Consider the following 19877-nt stretch of genomic DNA (forward strand, 5'->3'; position numbering starts at 1 on the left):
GGTTCAGGACCAACTGTCAGAAACATGAATGAGTCACTATTTTAAAAATCAATGTGCCGAGGTATTGAGGGCACAGCAAGTTTACTGCCAAACTTGATGATCTGAGTTCCAACCCCAAGACCTACAAGGTAGAAGCTGAAAACTGACCCCTACCTACCTATCTACCTACCTATTTACACACACACACATACCTTACTAAAATAAATATACAGGTAACATTATAGGATTAAACAGGTAATATTTAGAAGTATACACACACACACACACACACACACACACACACAAACACACTTATAAACACACACATGGAAAAAACAAAAAGGGCATGAGTTTGAAAGAGAGTAAGGAGCATGGGTGTATGGGAGGCCATGGAGAAAGTAAAGGGAAGGAAGAAATGTAATTAAACTATAATCTCAAAAAATAAAGAAATCAAATTTAGAATCGTGGGTAAACATGACTGCCAGTGTCACAGAAGAAACCTGTAGAACAGCAAACAAGCTGTGCTGCCTAGGCAACTGTTCTTGGGATACCAGAGGATATGGTTCTGGTACACTTCTAAATGGGAGTTTAAAATGAGCACATTCTTAGGCTCTGCCTCAGCTGGACATACAGGTTAGACAAAGAGTCTAGAGAAGCTTTATCCTCAAAAGGATATTGTGATGCATGATCTCAGCCACAGTCTCAGTCTCTGGATGCCCTTTGCAACATACCAAAGGTGTCTTGTTTCTCCTACAAACTTGGGATTCTTATGGGAAAACATTATGACACAATTGGCAACCTTCCCAGCACTTAGCTTGTGCTTGCTGGTTGGGCTGTTTGCTTGCACAGTTACACACCCTGCTTTGAAGGAAGCACCTACAGGGAACACGAGACTGGGGGGGTATAAGATTTCTGCAGTGTCCTTTCCTTAAAAACAAAGCTTCATATTTATGAGGTTGACCCAGCAACCTGACTACTGTGTGTAGAAATGAAGAATGACAATCACAGTTGATCCCTCATTGGGAAGGCTTCAGAGACAGGGAAAGCATTCTTGACCCTAGAGGAAAAGGACTGTTCAAGTTCACTTGGCTGAAGATATTCTGGCTATAGAAGCAGGAAGCACTGAGCTGAGGCCTCCACTGGCAACTGAGTTAGAAAGCTGACTTCATGCTGTTATGCTGGGCTCAGGGCGGAGTGACCAGAACTTCAGGGAAGCATACTTTTCTAGGAGGAGTTTTCGGGTCATTCCTCCACCCTGCCCCTTTGATTCCCAAAGGGCCACTCATCTGACAATTTCTGGATTTAAAGGAGCTGTTGCGGTCTCAATACCAGATGTAAGAAACCACATTATAGGAACATGTCTTAAGTACTGACTACTCCCTTTTTGCACAGAGTCTGTTCCAGATGTGTGTCACTAATCCCTGGCTTATTCCACACTGTTTTAGGAGGGAGGAAAATGCTTATTCTTAAGAGCTTTAAAAAATGAGACTGTTAGCAGAATTTTCCAATTTAGCCTTGGTTTATTTGCGGAGAAGGGTTGATCACTTTTCACAGTGTACCCAATGATTGCTTTTCGACAGTGGTTTTCTGTGTGATGCTCAAAGCCTCATACACATGTCAAAGTGGCTTTTAAGGTGTCACATGAGTAAAGAGCCATAGTGGGAACTGAGGCTGGTTTCGACTACATGATCATCTCCCACCATGGCTGATTTTAAGTTACTGCTGGGATGTCTTTGGTTGAGAAAAGGAACAAATAATATAGAAAATCTGTTCCAGAGAGAGAGGAAAGGACAAGTCAGCTTCAGAACATTCTTCATGAGATTCTGAGGCCCTGGTTTAATAGATGTGTTTCCTTTTCAGTTTCTTAATGGGGGTTTCACTTATGTAACAGGAGGAGGGTCCATAGGGTTTTCTTGAGTTTGCAACTCTGTTGCTTTTGTGCTATCTGTTCCCATGCTGGAGAAACTACACTAGATTATGAACACCTCTTACTTTCCTGTATTCAAGTATAAACTGAATTAGGTCATTCTAGTCATTTACGATTATAATTCACAACTGAACAACTTATTAGGGAGGCTTCTGGAAATATATGAAATAATTTTAATGAAATGAAGGGAGACTTTTACTCCCATGAAAATTTCTCAACCTTTCCTTGCTCTCTCTCCTCCTAGATCAGCTTTGCCTACTATCAAACTTGAAACACACCGAGATGACTCTATCTACTGATGGTTTTCTTTCGTTTCAGAAGTGGTTAGTCAGAGTTCTGCCCAGAGTATTTTGAGCTGCAAACATCAAGGAGACACTACTTTCAAGGAGAATTGCAAATTCTATAATCAAACTAGTTGCCAGACATAATAATTATAATATTTAAGTACAGTTGTTTTAGGGATTAATAGCAATTTTAATATTTTTTTCAAAAAATAATCAAGTTATTCCTTGTGTGTATGTGCACGTGCGCGCAAGCACACACACACACACACACACATCAATATTCAGATTAAGTCTTTTATTTTTATTTATTTCTTAGTTTTTTTAATTTTCAGGAGACAGAGTTTCTTTAAGCTTAGTGGATGATGAAAAACCTTCACAGAATAACATAAACATTCAGAAATAAAGGACTGGACAGCATAAAAATGCTCTCCTGTGGTGTAAAATAAAGTGAACCAACATTTTAGAAAGCTTGGTGAGATGCATATCTTAAATATGATTTTAAAGACTTTTATTAAGAACATTTGTATCCACAAGAAAGAGTGGGAAGAAGGACTGTAGAAGCCAGGCAGGTTATGGTAACCATGAGAACAAGGTCCACATGCTCATCTAAGCAAGACTTATAGGGAATCACAGAGACTGAAGCAGCAATCCTGGGGCCTGAGTAGGTCTGACTAGACCCCCTGCATGCATGCTGTGACTGTTTAGCTTGTTTTTGTGGGACACCTAACAGTGGAAGTGGAGGTCTCTCTCACTGATCTTAGGACCCTTTTCCTCCTACTGTGCTGTTTCATTCAGCCTTGAAATGAGAGTTTGTGTTTAGTAATTTTTATTTTTATTTTTTATTAATCCTTCCATACATTTACATCTCAAATGATAGTTACTTCCCAATTACCTCTCCACAAACCCCCTACCCCACATCCATCCTTTCCCTCCTCCCCTTTGCCTCCATGAGGGTGCTCCTCTACGCACCCACCCTCTCCTTATCCTGGGACATCAAACCTCTACAGGACCAAACGTCCCCCTCCCATTATAGCTTGTTATGCCTTGTTAAGTTGACATTCTTAGAGACCTCATCTTTCCTGAAGGGAAAGAGAAAATCAATGGATCTGGGGGAGACTTGAGCTGGGGGAAGACTGGGAGGGGTGGAGGGAAGGAAACTATGGTTCAGATGTATTGTATGAGAGAAGAATGAAGGGTGAAAAAATTGATATTTCTATCTGTGTTTCTCAGAGCAGCTCATAGGTTTTATTTAATTTTGTTATATTTTTATGTGGTTTCACCTTCCAGAGACTAATACTTCAGTGGAATAATTTTGGTAGTGTTCCTTTCTTTTTAAAACTTTTATGAACAACTTGATCACTAATCTTGTCATCTCTTCCATAAAAGCTTTGTAGAATGAAGCAGTGAACACATCTGGTCCTCTTCTTAGGGAGAGCTTTTATTGCTACATCAGTATCCTTGTGTGTTGTTACTTGTTAAGGTTGTTTATGTTTTTTTTTTTTTTGATTTAACTCAGGCAGGTCATATGTGTTTAATAATTTACCCTCTAGTTTATCAAGATTTCTGGGATATAACCATATTACCAAACAGTTGGGTACATTTCCTTGGAGTATTCTCTAATTTTAATATTTTGAGTCTTCCTTTTCTTCTTGTTAGCTCAGCTAGGGATCAATTGATCTCATGAATTTGCCAACAATATTGTACTGGATTGATTGCATGTACATGTTTTTTACATGTACATTTCACTAATATCTGTCATGAAGCTAGATGGTAGTGACTCACATTTTAACCCTGGCACTAGGGAGATCAGCCCGGTACACAGAGTTCCAGGACAATCAAGGCTACAAAGAGAAACCATGTCTCAAACCAACCTGACCTGATTTTTCATATTCCTACTATCTACTACTTTTGAACTTATGTTGGTCTTACTTTTCTAAGACCTTTAAGCACAGGGTAGGCTATTAAATACATTTGATATTTTATTAGGTTTATTCATTTTATGAGATCGGTCAGTCTTTTATCTGTTTGTACATATGTGCACCACATGTATCTTTGGTCCCTGAAGAAAAACAGAATAGGGCATTGAGCTCCTGGAACTAGAGGTATGTTTGGTTGGGAACCTACATATAGGTGCTGAGAAACAAACCTGAGTCCTTTGCAAGAGTAACAGATGCTTGTAACTGCTAAGCCTTACTTCCAGCCCATTTTTATAATTGTGCTTATTAGTTTTATTTTATGTTTGAGTGTTTCACCTATATGAACATATTACATCACATGCGTGATTGGTACATACAAAGGTCAAAAGAGGGCACTAAGTTCACTGTGAGTGGTGTGGTAGATGATTGTGAACCACCACACAGGTGTTGAGAATTGAACCTGGGTCCTCTGCAAGAGCAAGAATTTAACAATTGAGTCATCTCCCCAAGGCCATTTTAACTTCTTTTATGCAAACATTGACAGTCATAAATTTTCTTTTTAGAACTCAGGTAACTTTATCCCCAAAGGTTCTAGAAAGTTGTGCATTTTCATTTGAAAAAGGTAAAAAAAAATTTCATTCATTTTTTTTAAAAATTAACTACTGTTCATTCAACCAGACACATAAGTTGAAAAACACATTTAAATTGAGTCATCTATATGTAATATTTCATGTCATCATTATATAAGATGAGATCACTATTTTATTTATATTTTAATATAATAATGTAATCTACGCATACATGCATACACATACACACATGCACACACACACACACAAATAGCAGGCTTAGCATGCTTGCACATGCCTTTAATTCTAGACCTTGGGATGCAGGACAGGTGGATCTCTGTGTGTTCAAGAGCAGCATGATCTACTTATTGGTTATTTATGCTGACCAAGGCTATTCAGATAAACATTGTCAAAAAAACCCTGAAAAGTGGGTGTATGCATGTGAGTGTGTGTGTGTGTGTGTGTATGTGTGTGTGTGTGTGTGTGTGTGTGTGTGTGTACATATTAGCTAAGTTGTTCTAAGATCTCACTGAGATTTTGTTGGTAATCTTAGTGCTTATAAAAATAGCACATTTTATTACATATATGGCAAATTAGCAAAATCTTATACACAAAAAGATTAATCTGGAACAATAAAGATGAAAAATTATAATGAGCATACCCAGAGGACCAGAGTTATACTTAATAAATGTAATGCTTGCCTAAGTATGATGAGAATACCTTTCATGGGTACTTACAGTTCCAGGGCGAGGATATGGAATTCTACCTTGATAGGATATCAGCTGGTGATTGGGCCCTTCCTTGTGGGCAAAAGGCCCATTGAATACAGTCTGTATATCAGATAAATGATACACACACACAGCCGATCCTTTAAAAACAGAGCTGAAAATGAAAAGAAAAAAAGAGTTTGTTTCATTTTTCTTAAACTATGTTACAGTTACTTCAGTAAGATGGCTCTGTGGGTAAATACACCAGCCACTAAGTCTCACATCCTTGTTTGGATTTGTGTAATGCACAATGTGGAAGCAGGAAGCTACCTTCCACATGTTGGCCTTTGACCCTTCATGTGTGTTGCGGCATTTGTAGATAGTTGATTAATAGATAGATAGATAGATAGATAGATAGATAGATAGATAGATGATAGATAGATAGAAGGAGATATAGAGGTATAAATAAAGATATACTACATTCTTAAAAAGTTAATAATATCCAGTTATTTTGAAATAAGGCATAGATAATAAACAATTGACATATTTAATTAGTTCATGCAGGAATAAGTAAAAAGAGCAAAATTCTTAACATTTCCAAGAATTAGAATAACAAAATTTCTAATTAGTTTATTTCGGCACCAGCAACAGAGATGTTTCCTCGTCCAGCAGCCAGACATTATGTGGAGTGAAAGACCTTGTAACACTGTCCTGATAGAATGAGCCCATGAACTCCCTCCTCCACATGGCTCAGGGAACTCAGGGGAAGGGGAAAGGGGGACATTAAGAAACAGAGCTCTCCAAATCAACATTTCCAGAGCACATATGAACTCAACAGAGACCGGGGTCTGCACTAGATGAGGACCAATTGCTAAGAGAATTAGATGCAGACCCCTTTCCTTGAGCCCAGAAGCAATCTCTAGCTGATAACCACTTGCAAGTGCAAACTTAGTTCTCTCTAAGGGAGTCTGACTGTGAAAACAAACTCTTCTCAAGGACGAGGTGCAGGAAACAGGACTCAAGGCCATCTTCGCAGGCTCCTGTTTCATAATTGTCACATTAGGACGTTTCTACTTTCTAAGCAAAAATGTTTTATTATTTGTCATTTTAATTTAACTTACTTATATATTTTTCTTCTCACTATTCAACCTATAGGTCCTTTGTGTATATATTATGGCTTCCAATTTAATGGTTTTATAGGATTCCTAAGTGTGCAGATGAATGACTTTGTTTCTTATGTCTCCTCTTGGGTTATTTCATTTTGTTGGTCTGTTTGCACCATCCACTTCTAATGAGTTAGTTTTTGGTTTATCTTATTTGTTAAATTTTATTATTATCTCCTAGAAGCCTGCTAGCCTCCTAATGAGAGACAAAAAGGGGGTGGAACCATATGAGAGATGTGGAGGAATAGAGGGAAAGAAACTGTAATCAAAATATATTATGTGAGGGAAAAATCTATTTTCAATAAAATAAAAAAAAATAAAATAGAAATTTTAATTCTAAAATAACCAAGCAGAATATTGATTTCATCCTGTAACAATTTCCATTAACACAAGAACAGCATATCTTTTTACAGTAATATTATCATAAGTTTGCTGTTCTATGATATCCTGCTTGGAATCTGGAGACATTTGTATTGTCTTGGAATGTATTTTTTTAATCACACCATGAAAAAGATCCAGGAAGGAGGAGAGTTCTCACTTGATAAAGCACTGAAGTTGTAAGCATGAGTGTCTGAGATTAATCCCCAGTACCCACAGAAGAGAATACAATAACTTGATTAGGGAAGTGTAGTGATAACCCCACGGAAAGAGAGACACTGGCGTTGGGTTTTGCCCCCAACCTGTGCATAAGTACCCTACCACACACACAAGATGCATGCAAAGTCAGACTTGGGCATACCCACTCTTCCCCAAAAAATTCAAGACCATTGTATTAAGGTAAATTTAGTCATAAAGTTGTTTACATCTTTAATTAAAAAATGATTTCTATTATTATTAGGTTAGAATAATTGAAACATCATGCTTTTGATAAATATGAAAGTAGAAAATATTTTATTACAATCAGCATTTTAGTGAAATTTTAGTAATTTTGCTGCTCAATTCTTTGAGAGTGGATGTGAGACTACTCATTTGCTAGAACAGTAGCTAAGCACACTGTCAAGGACAGCAGGCTGGATTTCTTTTAGTGCAAACGTGATTTGTCGTAATTCTGCCAACTCTTTTATTTTGAAGAGCTCAGAGCTGCTGGCAATTGCACCACAGAATTTTATGCTCCTTCTTAATCTATTTTGTGTGTGATGTAAGAGCAAATGCACATGTGAATATACATATACATATTGTGTTCAAGTGTGTGCAACTGTGTTTGTGCATGCAAAAGTCAGATGGGGGACAGCAGGTATCTTCCTCTACAATGACCCACCCTAATCCCTTAATATAGGGCCTCATGATGAACCTGAGGCTTGGTGAAACTTGCTAACCAGCAATTTCCTCAGGATCCAACTCTCTCTATATACACCCCAAACAATTCCATATCTAAATGTGTGAGGTCATGCTTGTTGTTTCCATTACTGTCAGTGTCTCCTGGACAACAGGATTTCTTTCTCACTGAGGATCTCCCAGGATCTTTCCACATTTAAAATTCACTTATAGAAGGATGCTTTCAATAACAATGGTGAAGTTTTCTATTAAATAAAAAGGAACCAGTGCATATGACTAGTGGCCCAATAGACATGTCTGGAGTATGAAGCTGAATTATTACTAATGCCTTAGTACAAAACGAATCTACAGAAATGTACACAGGAAAGTTTTGGTATATGAGAAAGGTACTGAAAAGTACAATAAAGTTGCTACCTGACTCCTATTAAATTTTTTTGAAATTAAAAGTATTATCATATTACAGAAGAAAAAGCAAGTTGAGTTTTTGTTAGATTCTTGTAATAATTGCCGTAGGATTAGTAAAGAACCAAAAGTTATTTCCATGCAAATTTAACTTTTTTTTTAGTTTTTCTAATGCATCTTTATTATAAAATTTAAATAATTAAATGTACACTCTTTTGAGTTCTCTGTGTATACTTCTATTACTACTACCAAAATTCAGGAAACAAACATATAAGATTCTACAGATTTTATTAGAATTGTTAGTTTTTATTTAAATAAAATACTTTAAGCATTTTATTCGATAATTTAATTTTATAGTTTTATTTTCTTAAGAAAACAACATGAGATTGTTTTAAAAGATCTTTGCAAACTTTGTTAGAAGAAAATCATTAAGATCAAATATATTTTGGAAACCTGACAAAAGTTAAAACCAGGAGTTGTTTAAGCGAAGAGCTATAACTGTTGAAAAATTACCTTGATGTGGTGAAGATGCCATACACGAGTGTTGTCCTTGGATTGTCCGTTTCCAGCAGAAATACATCCTCTATGCAACATAGAAGAACAGTCTTTTAGATTTCCCAAAATTTTAATTGCTTCTTTTTGATTATCCCAAGACAACAATTTGAACTATGAAAAGTAGGCCTGAAGAAGCTGTTTGTGGAAATCACTACAATTTGGTATGATGTGATGATACATGTCTGATAACTTAAATAAAATGCTAGCCTGGCCTTTGGGGCATTTATGTAGACTATATATCTATGAAAATGATGATGTCTAAATGCTAAGTGGAAATTCCCAATGGTAGATAACAGACTAGAAATTTGAAAACCTAGTTCTGCAAGGCAGAAGAGAAAGTAAAACTTAACCATACTGTCCACGATAAAAATGGCACAGTTGTTCTCCTGTTTCTTATTTCTGTGTTTTCTCAAAGTCCTTTGCTGATCAAATACTAGCTTCAATTTTAAAATAATAAAATTGTCAGCTTGTTTTCAACCTATGATTTGAAGTTGTAAAGTTGGATATAATGTTTTATATAAAGCCCTCCCTACATAAGAAATTAAACTTTATTTAGGCTTATGATCAAAACTGTCACAAATACCTTACCTATAACAATTCCTCTAACAACAAGACTTTAATGGGTATTATAAGGCAGAGACATATGTATTTCTAAAACAATAAATTACAACATGAAATTTGACACCTGATGAACCAAAGATAATTTTAAAAAATGCCTTTTATGGTGAACAACAGTCTCCATTAGGTTTATAACTCCTTGTGTTTTGTTATTGATATTTAGAGTTCAAGTCATCCTATTAATCAAAATATGAGAAGGACTATATTATACATTTCAATGGACAATGTTTAAAAAGAGTTGTTTCTTAATGAAGTTTAGCTACCATGGCGTCATGATCTATAACAAGTCACATTAAATACAGAAAGCTAGTCATTGCTATACTATTAAACCTTATTTGATTCAGCGATCATAAGCTTTCTGTCACAGGTGAAATACTTAGTCTGAATCACTAAAAAAAAACTAACCTGGAAGCATAAATCTTATAATTAATAATTGAATAATTTCCCCTAAACTCTACTAAATATTATGCTAAATGCAGTAGGAACATAAATATATATCTGTATATGTACTCATACAAATTTATTTAAGTCATATCAGAATTTAAATGAGCATATTAGATAATAATTTCATTTTAAAAACTTTAAATTTAGATCAGAATATTACAAATATATATAATATTGATTTATTTATAGAAGTACACGTATTACCTATATATAAATCATAGACATCCTCCCACACTATACTCACTCGTGTCCTAGGAATTAACAGTACACTCATTAGTGAAAGAAGTTACTAAAATATTTAAAGATACTGGAGAGTGGAGAGTGAATCCCCATTCAAGGTTGAACACCTTTCACACTGTAAAAACCCAGGGAAAATGCATCCTCTCTGAGGCGTTGCCAAAGCACTGGATGCTCCTAAAGTCCTCCACAGAATCACTGCTCATTTCTACATTCACTCACCTAGCTCATCAAAATGTGTCTCTGGGCCATCTTCATCTGTGACTGAGCATACAAGCCTGGCCTTTAAGAATGTGGTCCACTTGTTGACAAGACTACGTTGTCCGCCAGTGTCATTCTAAAACCATGTGGTAAACACAATTCAGAAGATTGGGGAAACAATTGTGGATTATTTTCAACTTAAAGTCTAATTCATGATTTATTTTAATCTGAATAATAGAAAAGGCAATCATCATACCGAAAAACTAGGACCTATAATCTCTAATGGTACAATGTCAAGAAGAAATGGACTATGCAGAGATATAAGTATATGGCTCAAATTTTATACTATGTGACATAAATCTTTATATGTGAAGAATCAATAAATATTTACCTGTTGCTGAGGAAAGTATTTATTCTATTAAATATAAATGAAATGTACTGAATATGTTTAGCTTTTTGAAGCTTACTCTGTTCAGGAGAATGGGTATAGTCCATATCAGGTGGCTCCAGATAATTCTATTTTATCTGTTCTCTCAATAGTTTTGCTTAATTTTTATTATTTGTGAGTGGATTGTATATTATATACATTATTGGGATATCTCTTTTATGCAGTCTACTGATAACTTTTGTCTTCCTCTGTGTCCAATGGGAAACAGTTGTGTTCTAGTCCACAGAGTATTGCAATATTTAAAGATAAGTAGAAACTAACATTTCAATAAGTACATCTGACAAATTATCATTAAGCAGCCAACAAAAGTTTATAATAAGCCTATAGAAGATTAAATCATAAATTCTACACAGTTTTTATATGCACTGCTAGTATGCTGATGCTCTTTAAAATTAGAATCATATTTTTAAATTTTCCACTTTTATATTTAGCTCTACCAAATTATGTTTTACTGAGATCCCAGTTTATTTACAAGAATTATTTTATTTCCTTTGGTAATATGTAATTTCCTATTTGTGTGAACACAACACTTTATGAAGTTACAAAAGTAGCCAAAACTAGTTCTGTTTTTAAAACAATAGTTAAAATATTCTCTAAATATTTTTATTGACATATAGTACAGTTGTCTCACATAAACTTTAAAATGCTTGGTATACTAAAAAATCATTTTATACTTTACTCACTGTTAGCAGTAAATAATAAAAACACAAATAAATATTGAAAAGCATAGTATATAATTTAAGTTCTTTCTTTAAATAGACATTCTAGCTCACTTACAGGGCATATTCTCGCAATCATGGAATGAATCTGTTTTGTGCTCCTATTGTTGTCAGTCAGTCTTTCTTTGAAGAAGAAATAGACCTTAGCATCATTTGGATCAGTGCCATCTGGGATCACATGTGCATCCACAAACATAGGTTCTGCAAAAGAGATACAACGATGATGTTCTCATAATAAAAATATTCATACCATTCTTTGAAATAGACACAGATGAAATTTTCCCCAATGGTGAATAATTCACTCTACATAGGCAAGATTGAAAAATGCAGAATCAATATACCTCATGGAGAGTATAAACATGACAAACTATAGCTCTAGGTTGGCATGTTTGTTTTCTTCAAGGGAGTCTCACTGGAGAAGCAAACACCTCTTAAAAACAGACCCCATACCTAGCATAGATATCCAACACAAAATGAATTCAGTGGGATTTTTGGAGGGGCACTGTCCTCTAAAGTTAAGACATAGAATTATTTTGTTTTTATGCCAGTTTTACTTTACAAGTCTTTGTGTGCAGGTTATTCTTCTTGTTTCATGTTTTTATGAGACACCTGTGTGTGCAAATGTGTTCGTCTCTGTACCTACATGAGTTTGTTGTGCTTTTCTTTGGCACTTTTTTGGGCCTGGTTGTTTTGTCTTATTAGAATTTATTTGTTTTTCATCTATCTTATAGCATTTGATTTCAGTTTATTAATATTACTTCGGCGTGGATCTGGATGAAAGAAGAGATTAAGATGAACTGGAGGAGTTGGGAAAAACTCTAATCATTGAAAAGTCTTTTCAGTTAAGGGAAAAAGAAGATAGGACTTTGGAGGGGGATGGGGGAGGAGGAGGAAAGAGGAAGTCATGAGAAACATAGCACTCTTTTTTCCTTAAAATATTGCAAATGAATGAAGAGTAAACTCCCAAGGGGGAAACCATGGTCAGTGCAGATTTAGAGGTTTTCCTTATTTTAGGAACCAAACAACTTTTTAGAATATTCTATTTCTAGATATACCGGCAGAATAATTTGAAGAAGTAAAATGACCATCAGTGCTTTCATATGTTGCCCTATCAGTGAAATAAAATGCTTAATTATGGTGGTTCATGCTAAACTACATCATTAACTAAGTAGGCAATTCTCAGTGAGCTTGCAGATGTCCTGGAGGTAGAACAGCAAGTGCTCAGTGATTTCCTCCCCCTCTGCATGACAGAGACTGATTGGAATCTTAGAGAAAAATCAAATTATTCTCCTCTCAGAGTGTGAATTCTTTACGACCCTAAGAATTTGAAACAACTAAACAAGTATTATCATAAAATCATTATACCTTTGATTTCAATTTTATATTCGTCAATTTTTAAAAATAGTGTTATGTAACTCAAAGTGGACATGGAATCCACAACAGAGTCAACTATCCTGGACCTTTGGGAGCTCCCAGAGACTGAACCACCAATCAAAAAGATCAAGGGATAGCCCTAATGTTCCCTGATCCCTGCACATATGCAGCCGAAGTGAAGGTTGGTATTTATGTGGGTTCCCCAACTCCTGGAGTAGGAGCTGACTCTGATTTTGTTGCCTGCCTATGGATCCAAATGCTTTCTCTGGGACACCTTGTCTGGCCTCTTGGGGAGAAGATGTACTAAGTCCTGCATTAGCTTGATGTACTGGGATGGCAGGGGGTGGACGCTATAACAGGGGATGGGGCAGGACAGTGGATGATGACAGGAAACAGACCAGGAGTGGTTCTCCTTCTCAGAAGAGAAGAGGAAGGGATGACAGGGGTGAGGATCTGTGTGAGCGGGTACTGGGCAGAGACGGTGGCTAATATTAGAATGCAAAATGAATAAATAAATTAAATATAAAATGTAATAAGTAATTCATTCTCATTGCAGATTCTTAGTGTAAACAACCACAGAGTTTTTTTTTTTTTTTTATATGATCCATTTATTTTATCTCCTGTTTTTTTCTGCTTTTGTTTGTGTTTTTTCTTTCGGATAGTTTATGTATTTGCATTTCACATGTTATTCCTTTCATAATTACCTCCCTCTCCCATCCACCACCCTGCTTTTATGATGGTGTGCTGTTTCCACCCACACACTTCCATCTCACACCCTGGCATTTTTCTACACTGGGGAAATGAACCTGCACAAAACCAAGGGCTTTGCCTCCTACTAATGTCAGACAATGACATCCTCTGCTAGATATGCTGCTGGAGCCATGGGTTCCCCCATGTGTGGTGCTCTCTTAAATCATGGATTTATAAAAAATAAAACCTTTGATTTAGAATGTATAAAAACAATTTGATTTTATGGATGTATAAAAGCAATTAAGAGAACTAAAATCACATTTAACTGGGACATGTTAACATTTAACAAGTGGAGGTATTCATCATGGCTGGCATTTATACTTACCTAGCTCTATGACTATGGTATCATGCTTACATCAACTGGAACAAGAATGCTGGCTATTTATTTATCTTAAATATTTGCTACATTAAGTATAGAAGTATAACTTCTCATGTGAAAACCTGATATTTTGGTTTTGAAATACTTTTCCAATTATCGACATAGAATTAAATATTAGTTTAAAGCAAGACATCCACAAGGAGAATGAAGTAAATGTTTTTTTACCACTCAGCCATTTAGAATTGTGTTGGTCAGTTCGGACTGCATTCCTCTTAGTTAAACTTCGGAAAATGGCAGCATCTGTTCCCATGAAGTCTATGTACATCCCTGAGAAGAGTTCCTCATCTGTGCAAAAGACAAAAACTGTCAGAGGAATTCTAATGCATGTTGCACTCACTTTAATACTCAAGGAGTTCAGCAGAATACAGTGTCTCAGTCACTAGGAGACATCTGTAGCTATCAATTAATTTCTGTTACCCACGATTTACAAAACACTCAATTTAATTTCTTCTTATTGTGATGATCCTCTGTGGTTAGAGCACATCCAAAAACTAATTGTTCTATTTTTTTAAAGTAAGAAACAAATTTGTTTGTAGGGCTATGTCATTCAATGCACACTGAATCTTAATATTTTTATTCATAAATTAATAGAAATCAGATACAATTATAATAGTGCTCATCACATGGAAAACTTAAGATTTTACCTAAAAGATAGACATAAACTTTTATTACCTGATGACACAGAAAGTACAGTAATATCATGAGAAACAATGTTGGTGAGCGAATTAATTGTTTAAATTCTACATTTTTGATCTTCAGTAGTAAAAGGCTACTAGTAACATAAACACAGCTCAATTTTCTTAATAATAACTCTGTAACAAATAAAGTCCTAGAAAAGAACCTATGTCTAAAAATAAACAATTTTCATAAGTGACTTATCCAATTAGCTTAACACACACATTTGTGTCTACACATATGTATATTAATGTATATGATATATTTGTCATTAGAATAGATAGATGCATATATATGTCATTAAAATTTTTGAAGATTAATTTAAATTTTAATCCTAAGTACTAAGCTATAAATATTGATTTGGTAAGAAGCAATGTAGCCCTCCAGTACAGCTGGACAATATCTGGAGTGTTAGGTCTTCATGTTTGGCCCATTGATCTGACCTGCATCTGTGCTCTGCTCTACATTGCTCTCAGGAGTGGGACATTTGAAGCCTGCTCAATAGCATCAGTTAGACAGGACAGACTACAGAACAAAACGTTTCTAAAATGAGCTCATAGGGTTTTGATCTAGAGCCCCTATCAGTTAAAGACCTAGAACGACAGGCATCTTGACATCCATTTCTCTTTCCCAGGAAGAACAAAAGCTCATGACAACATTTTAGTGGGTAACAATGAAGATAATCATGAGTCACTTTTGAATAGTTCAGCTGTTAAAACATTTGTTTGAATATCTGTTGTGTATATAGATTTGGCTATTAAGTAAATATAACACATAATCATTTCCCATTTGTTACAGCTCATTAGTCATAAAGACAGGGATTGTAAATTCCCACTCTTTAATAATGTTAATCAGCACAGCTCTTAGTTACAGGAGATGGAAGAAAAAGAAACGTATACATTGGCTTACATCTTTCAAACCTTACCTATCAAACACTATACTATCAATTATACCTAAAGCATTAAAAAAAGCTCTATGGCACACTGATTTCATGTTTTGATCCATATTCTCAGTGCTTCTAACAGAAGACAGAAAAATTTCTGCTTCATTTTATATCAATAAAATCTTAAATAATAACAGTTTTGAAAGAATCTAAGGTTTCAATTTTTATGTAGACACAAATTTAAATGAATCTTCAAACTGAATATATATATATGTATAAATGTAAAACTGTATATATGTATATGTGTATATATATATTCTAATGATAAATATACATACACACTTATATGTGTACTTCTATCTAAATAGATATAAATATACATATATACAAATATATGTGCATACATATATATGTCCTACATTCAGTAACCTAAATAGCAAAAGACCACCGGACTTGACAGTAGATACTTTCTTTATTGAGGAAAACAGTTATTCTAATTCAGAACATTGTTTTTCATTTCATAGACAGATATATCGAAACATTCATATTATTTTGTGACTTCAATCAAATGGACATGACAAACCCTTACAGCACAGCATATTGAGAGACCCACACAAACAATGAGATGGACTTTTATGAAAATAAACCTTTGGAAAGGCAAATAAATACACAGAGATTCATGATTTTCTCATGTACATAGACAACAATTTTAAATATCTTAACTACTTTGTAAGTTGTGTGTTTTTTATTGTTTAATCCCCTTTCCCACCTTAAGCTCCTACTTACTGATCATAACAGACACGGTGTTCACATTGGGGTTGAAAGAACATCGTCCTTTTCCAGATTCACATTTAGAGTCAATCATGAAAACTTGATCCTTTGTGGTAGAAAAAAATTTATCAGATGATAATACTACATGATACAGATGGAACAGTACAAGGAATAAATTAAAATATAATCATAATTAATTTAATTTAAATGGTTCTTATGAAACACACACACACACACACACACACACATACACACACACACACACACACACACACACACACACACACACATATATATATATATATATATATATATATATATATAATCTAAGCAATGATTATAATGACATTTATAACTAGAGCTCTCTTCAGGTCTGCTTCCTCACCCATGTCAGATCAGCAGCCAGATACTCTCCCATACCGTACAGCCTGTATGCCTCCCAATAGATCCACAGTAACCAAAGACACAGGTAAGAAGCTCCTCCAAATACCCATGCCAGCCTGGACACCCACAGAGCCCAGCTGACACAGTACCTACCCACCCTGCCAAGCTTCAACTTTCTTCAAGTCCACATCTCCACTTGGACCAGAAGATTGGGTCCCATACTCTTCTGACCCCTGTAGCTTGTTTGCCTCTCTCACCAAAACAAGAGAATAAAACTTTCCTAAACTAAAGTGTACAAGTAACTGACAGAACACCAAATAGATTCTGATTTTTAGATTCTCTGTTTAAATGTCTGGTGTAATTCTCATAGGTTTCCCTTTATATGTTAGTTGGCTTTTAATATTTTTCATTGTTCTGTGCATTTATTGTTTTGATTATTATGTAAAGAAGAGCAGAAGAAGAAAATTATCAAACACAGGACTGAAAAAAACCAGTTAGAAACAAAGAAAATCGAAAAAGCCTAGAGCTGGTTTTATGTGACAGTCAACAAGATAAATAAACCCTTAGTCAAATGAACTAAAGGGCACAGAGACAGTATTCAAATTAACAAATCATACTGCAAAAGGAGACCTACAAACAGAAACTGAGAAAATCCAAAATATCATCAGAATGTACTACAAAAGCATATACTCATAAAACTTGGATATCTAGATGAAAGGGATGTTTTGAGGTTATTATTTTTTTTTTGTAAAGATACCATGCACCAAATCCAAGATTAGGTGAACTATCTAAACAATCTCCTATCCCCTAAGGAAATATAAGTCATTAAATCCTCCCTCCCACTCCCCCCCCCCCCGCTGAAAAAAAAAAAACAGCAACAACATAAAAAGCCCAGGGCTCAATGATTTTAATGCAAAATTTCATCAGACCTTCAAAGAGGACCTAATATCAACAACACTCCTAGATCTATTCCATACAATAGAAACAAAAGGAGCATTACCTAATTCATTCTATGAAGCCACAGTTACTCTGATAACTAAACCACACAAAGACCCAACAAAGAATGAGAACTTCAGACCAATCTCACTTATGAATATTGATGCAAAAAATACTCAATAAAGTTCTTGCAAACTATATCCAAGAACACATCAACACAATCATTTATCATGATTAAGTAGGCTTCACCCAAGTGATGCAAGGGTAGTTCAACATATAAAATCCATCAATGGAATATACTACTTAAATAAACTCAAGGAAAAACTCACATGATCATCTTACTAGATGTCAAAAAAGCCTTAGACAAAATACAATACCCCTTTATTTTAAATGTCTTGGAGACATCAAGAATCCTTGGCACAATAAAAGCAATATACAGCAAACCAACAGCCAACATCAAATTAAATAGAGAGAAACTAGCAGCAATTCCACTAAAATCAGAGACAAGACACTCTCCCTCATCTACTTAATATAGTACTCAAAGTTCTAGCTAAAGAAATTTGACACCAAAAAGAGATCAAAGGGATACAAATTAGAAGAAAAAAGTCAAAGTATCACTATTTGTAGATGACAGGATATCTTACATTAGGGACCCCTAAAATTCCACCATAGAACTACAGCTGATAAACAACCTCAACAACATAGCAAAGAGGTGGAAATGAACTCAAACAAATCAATAGCTTTCCTTTATTCAAATGATAAACAGGCTGAGAAAAAATAAAGGAAACAACATCCTTCACAATAGTCACAAATATTAAAAAATATCCTAATGTGATTCTTTCTAAGCAAGTCAAAGAACTGTACAAGAACTTCAAATCCCTGAAAAAAGAAATTGAAAAAGACCACAGAAGACAGAACAATTTCCCATGGTCATGGATTGATAGGATTAACATAGTGAAAATTGCCTTCTTACCAAAAGCAACCTAAAGATTCAATGCAATCCCCATCTCTTTCACAGACATGGAAAGAGCAATTCTCAGCTTCACCCGGGAAACCAAAAAAGCCACGGACAGCCAAAATAATTTCCAACAATAAAATAAATTCTGGGGGAATAACAATCCCTGACCTCAAGTTGTACTACACAGCAATAGCAACAACAATCCAGTGGTATTATAACAGAAACAAATAGATAAATAGATCAATTAATGGAATAGAATTAAAAATCCAAAAGTAAACTCACACACCTATTGACACCTGATATATGACAATGAATCCAAAAACATACAGTGGAAAAAAAGCATAAAAGATGCTGATCTAACTAGCAGTCTGTATATAGAAAAATGATATTAGATCCATTTTATTACTTTACACAAAGCTCAAGGCCAAGTAGACCAAGGACCTCAACCTAAACCAGGTACACTGAGTCTAATAGAAAGGAAAATGGGAAAAAGAATTGAACTCATTGGCACATGAATAAATTTCCTGAACATAACACCAATGGCTCAGTCTCTAAAATCAAAACTTTATAAATTGAGACCTCATGAAACTTACAAGCTTCTGTAAGGGAAAAGACACAACCAACAGGGCAAATCTGTCACCTACTAGAAAATAAATAAATGAAATAATAAAAAAATCACTAAAGCACTGTGTTAGTAATTAATCTTTGTGTAACATGTTTTTCAAGATTTATATGTTTATGAAGTAAAAACAGTTAAATAAAAGGAGGTCAGAAAAACTGAGAGTTTGAAGTAGAGGGGAACAATGGAGAAGTATCAAGAAAATGAGACAGAGGGAAAATGGACAATTATGTTTTAATTTTAAAATGTCTGGGGACAAGATGATAATCATTTGATCTTCAGGGACCTCAATGGTCACAGTGAAAATGAAATTTAAGAGAATCTGTAACATGGTGAACATAATTCAGAGACTAGTTAGAGATGGCTTTATTAAATAAGAAGATAATACATAGCCAGAAGTTTTGTTTACTGGAAGGAAATTGTTTGTTTTTGCTAGATGAAGTCTCATGTAGAGTAAATTACCCCGAGGCAATAACAGCTGAATGAAGATAAAAAACAGAAAGCACATTCAGCCTCCTGACACCTAACACATTTGCTTTCTGAAAAAAATCATTATAAAAATGAAAGAGAGCAGGGAGATGGAATAATCTTGCGTGTGGTCCCAGTGCCAGCAGCAGATTTCTCTAGATAAAGCTGTGCTGGCTGTGAAGTAACTGAGAAAGTAGTGTGTGTTCTCTAGTGGCCTTTTCCTCCATCAATGGACA

General features: G+C 35.0%; 1 protein-coding gene across 1 annotated transcript in view; it reads right to left on the reverse strand.

Annotated features, from left to right (window-relative positions):
- Nucleotides 1-19877, reverse strand: part of SEMA3C (semaphorin 3C) — a 149626-nt gene that overhangs the window by 43084 nt on the left and 86665 nt on the right. Inside the window, exons 6-11 of the mRNA XM_080936134.1 lie at nucleotides 16292-16382; nucleotides 14113-14232; nucleotides 11503-11645; nucleotides 10299-10413; nucleotides 8736-8805; nucleotides 5413-5557 (exon numbers count right to left, since the gene is read on the reverse strand). Of these exons, the coding sequence (XP_080792260.1) occupies nucleotides 5413-5557; nucleotides 8736-8805; nucleotides 10299-10413; nucleotides 11503-11645; nucleotides 14113-14232; nucleotides 16292-16382 (684 nt within the window). The remainder of the gene's footprint in view (nucleotides 1-5412; nucleotides 5558-8735; nucleotides 8806-10298; nucleotides 10414-11502; nucleotides 11646-14112; nucleotides 14233-16291; nucleotides 16383-19877) is intronic.

Source organism: Micromys minutus, assembly GCF_963924665.1.
Source record: "Micromys minutus genome assembly, chromosome: 23".
NCBI lineage: Eukaryota > Metazoa > Chordata > Mammalia > Rodentia > Muridae > Micromys > Micromys minutus.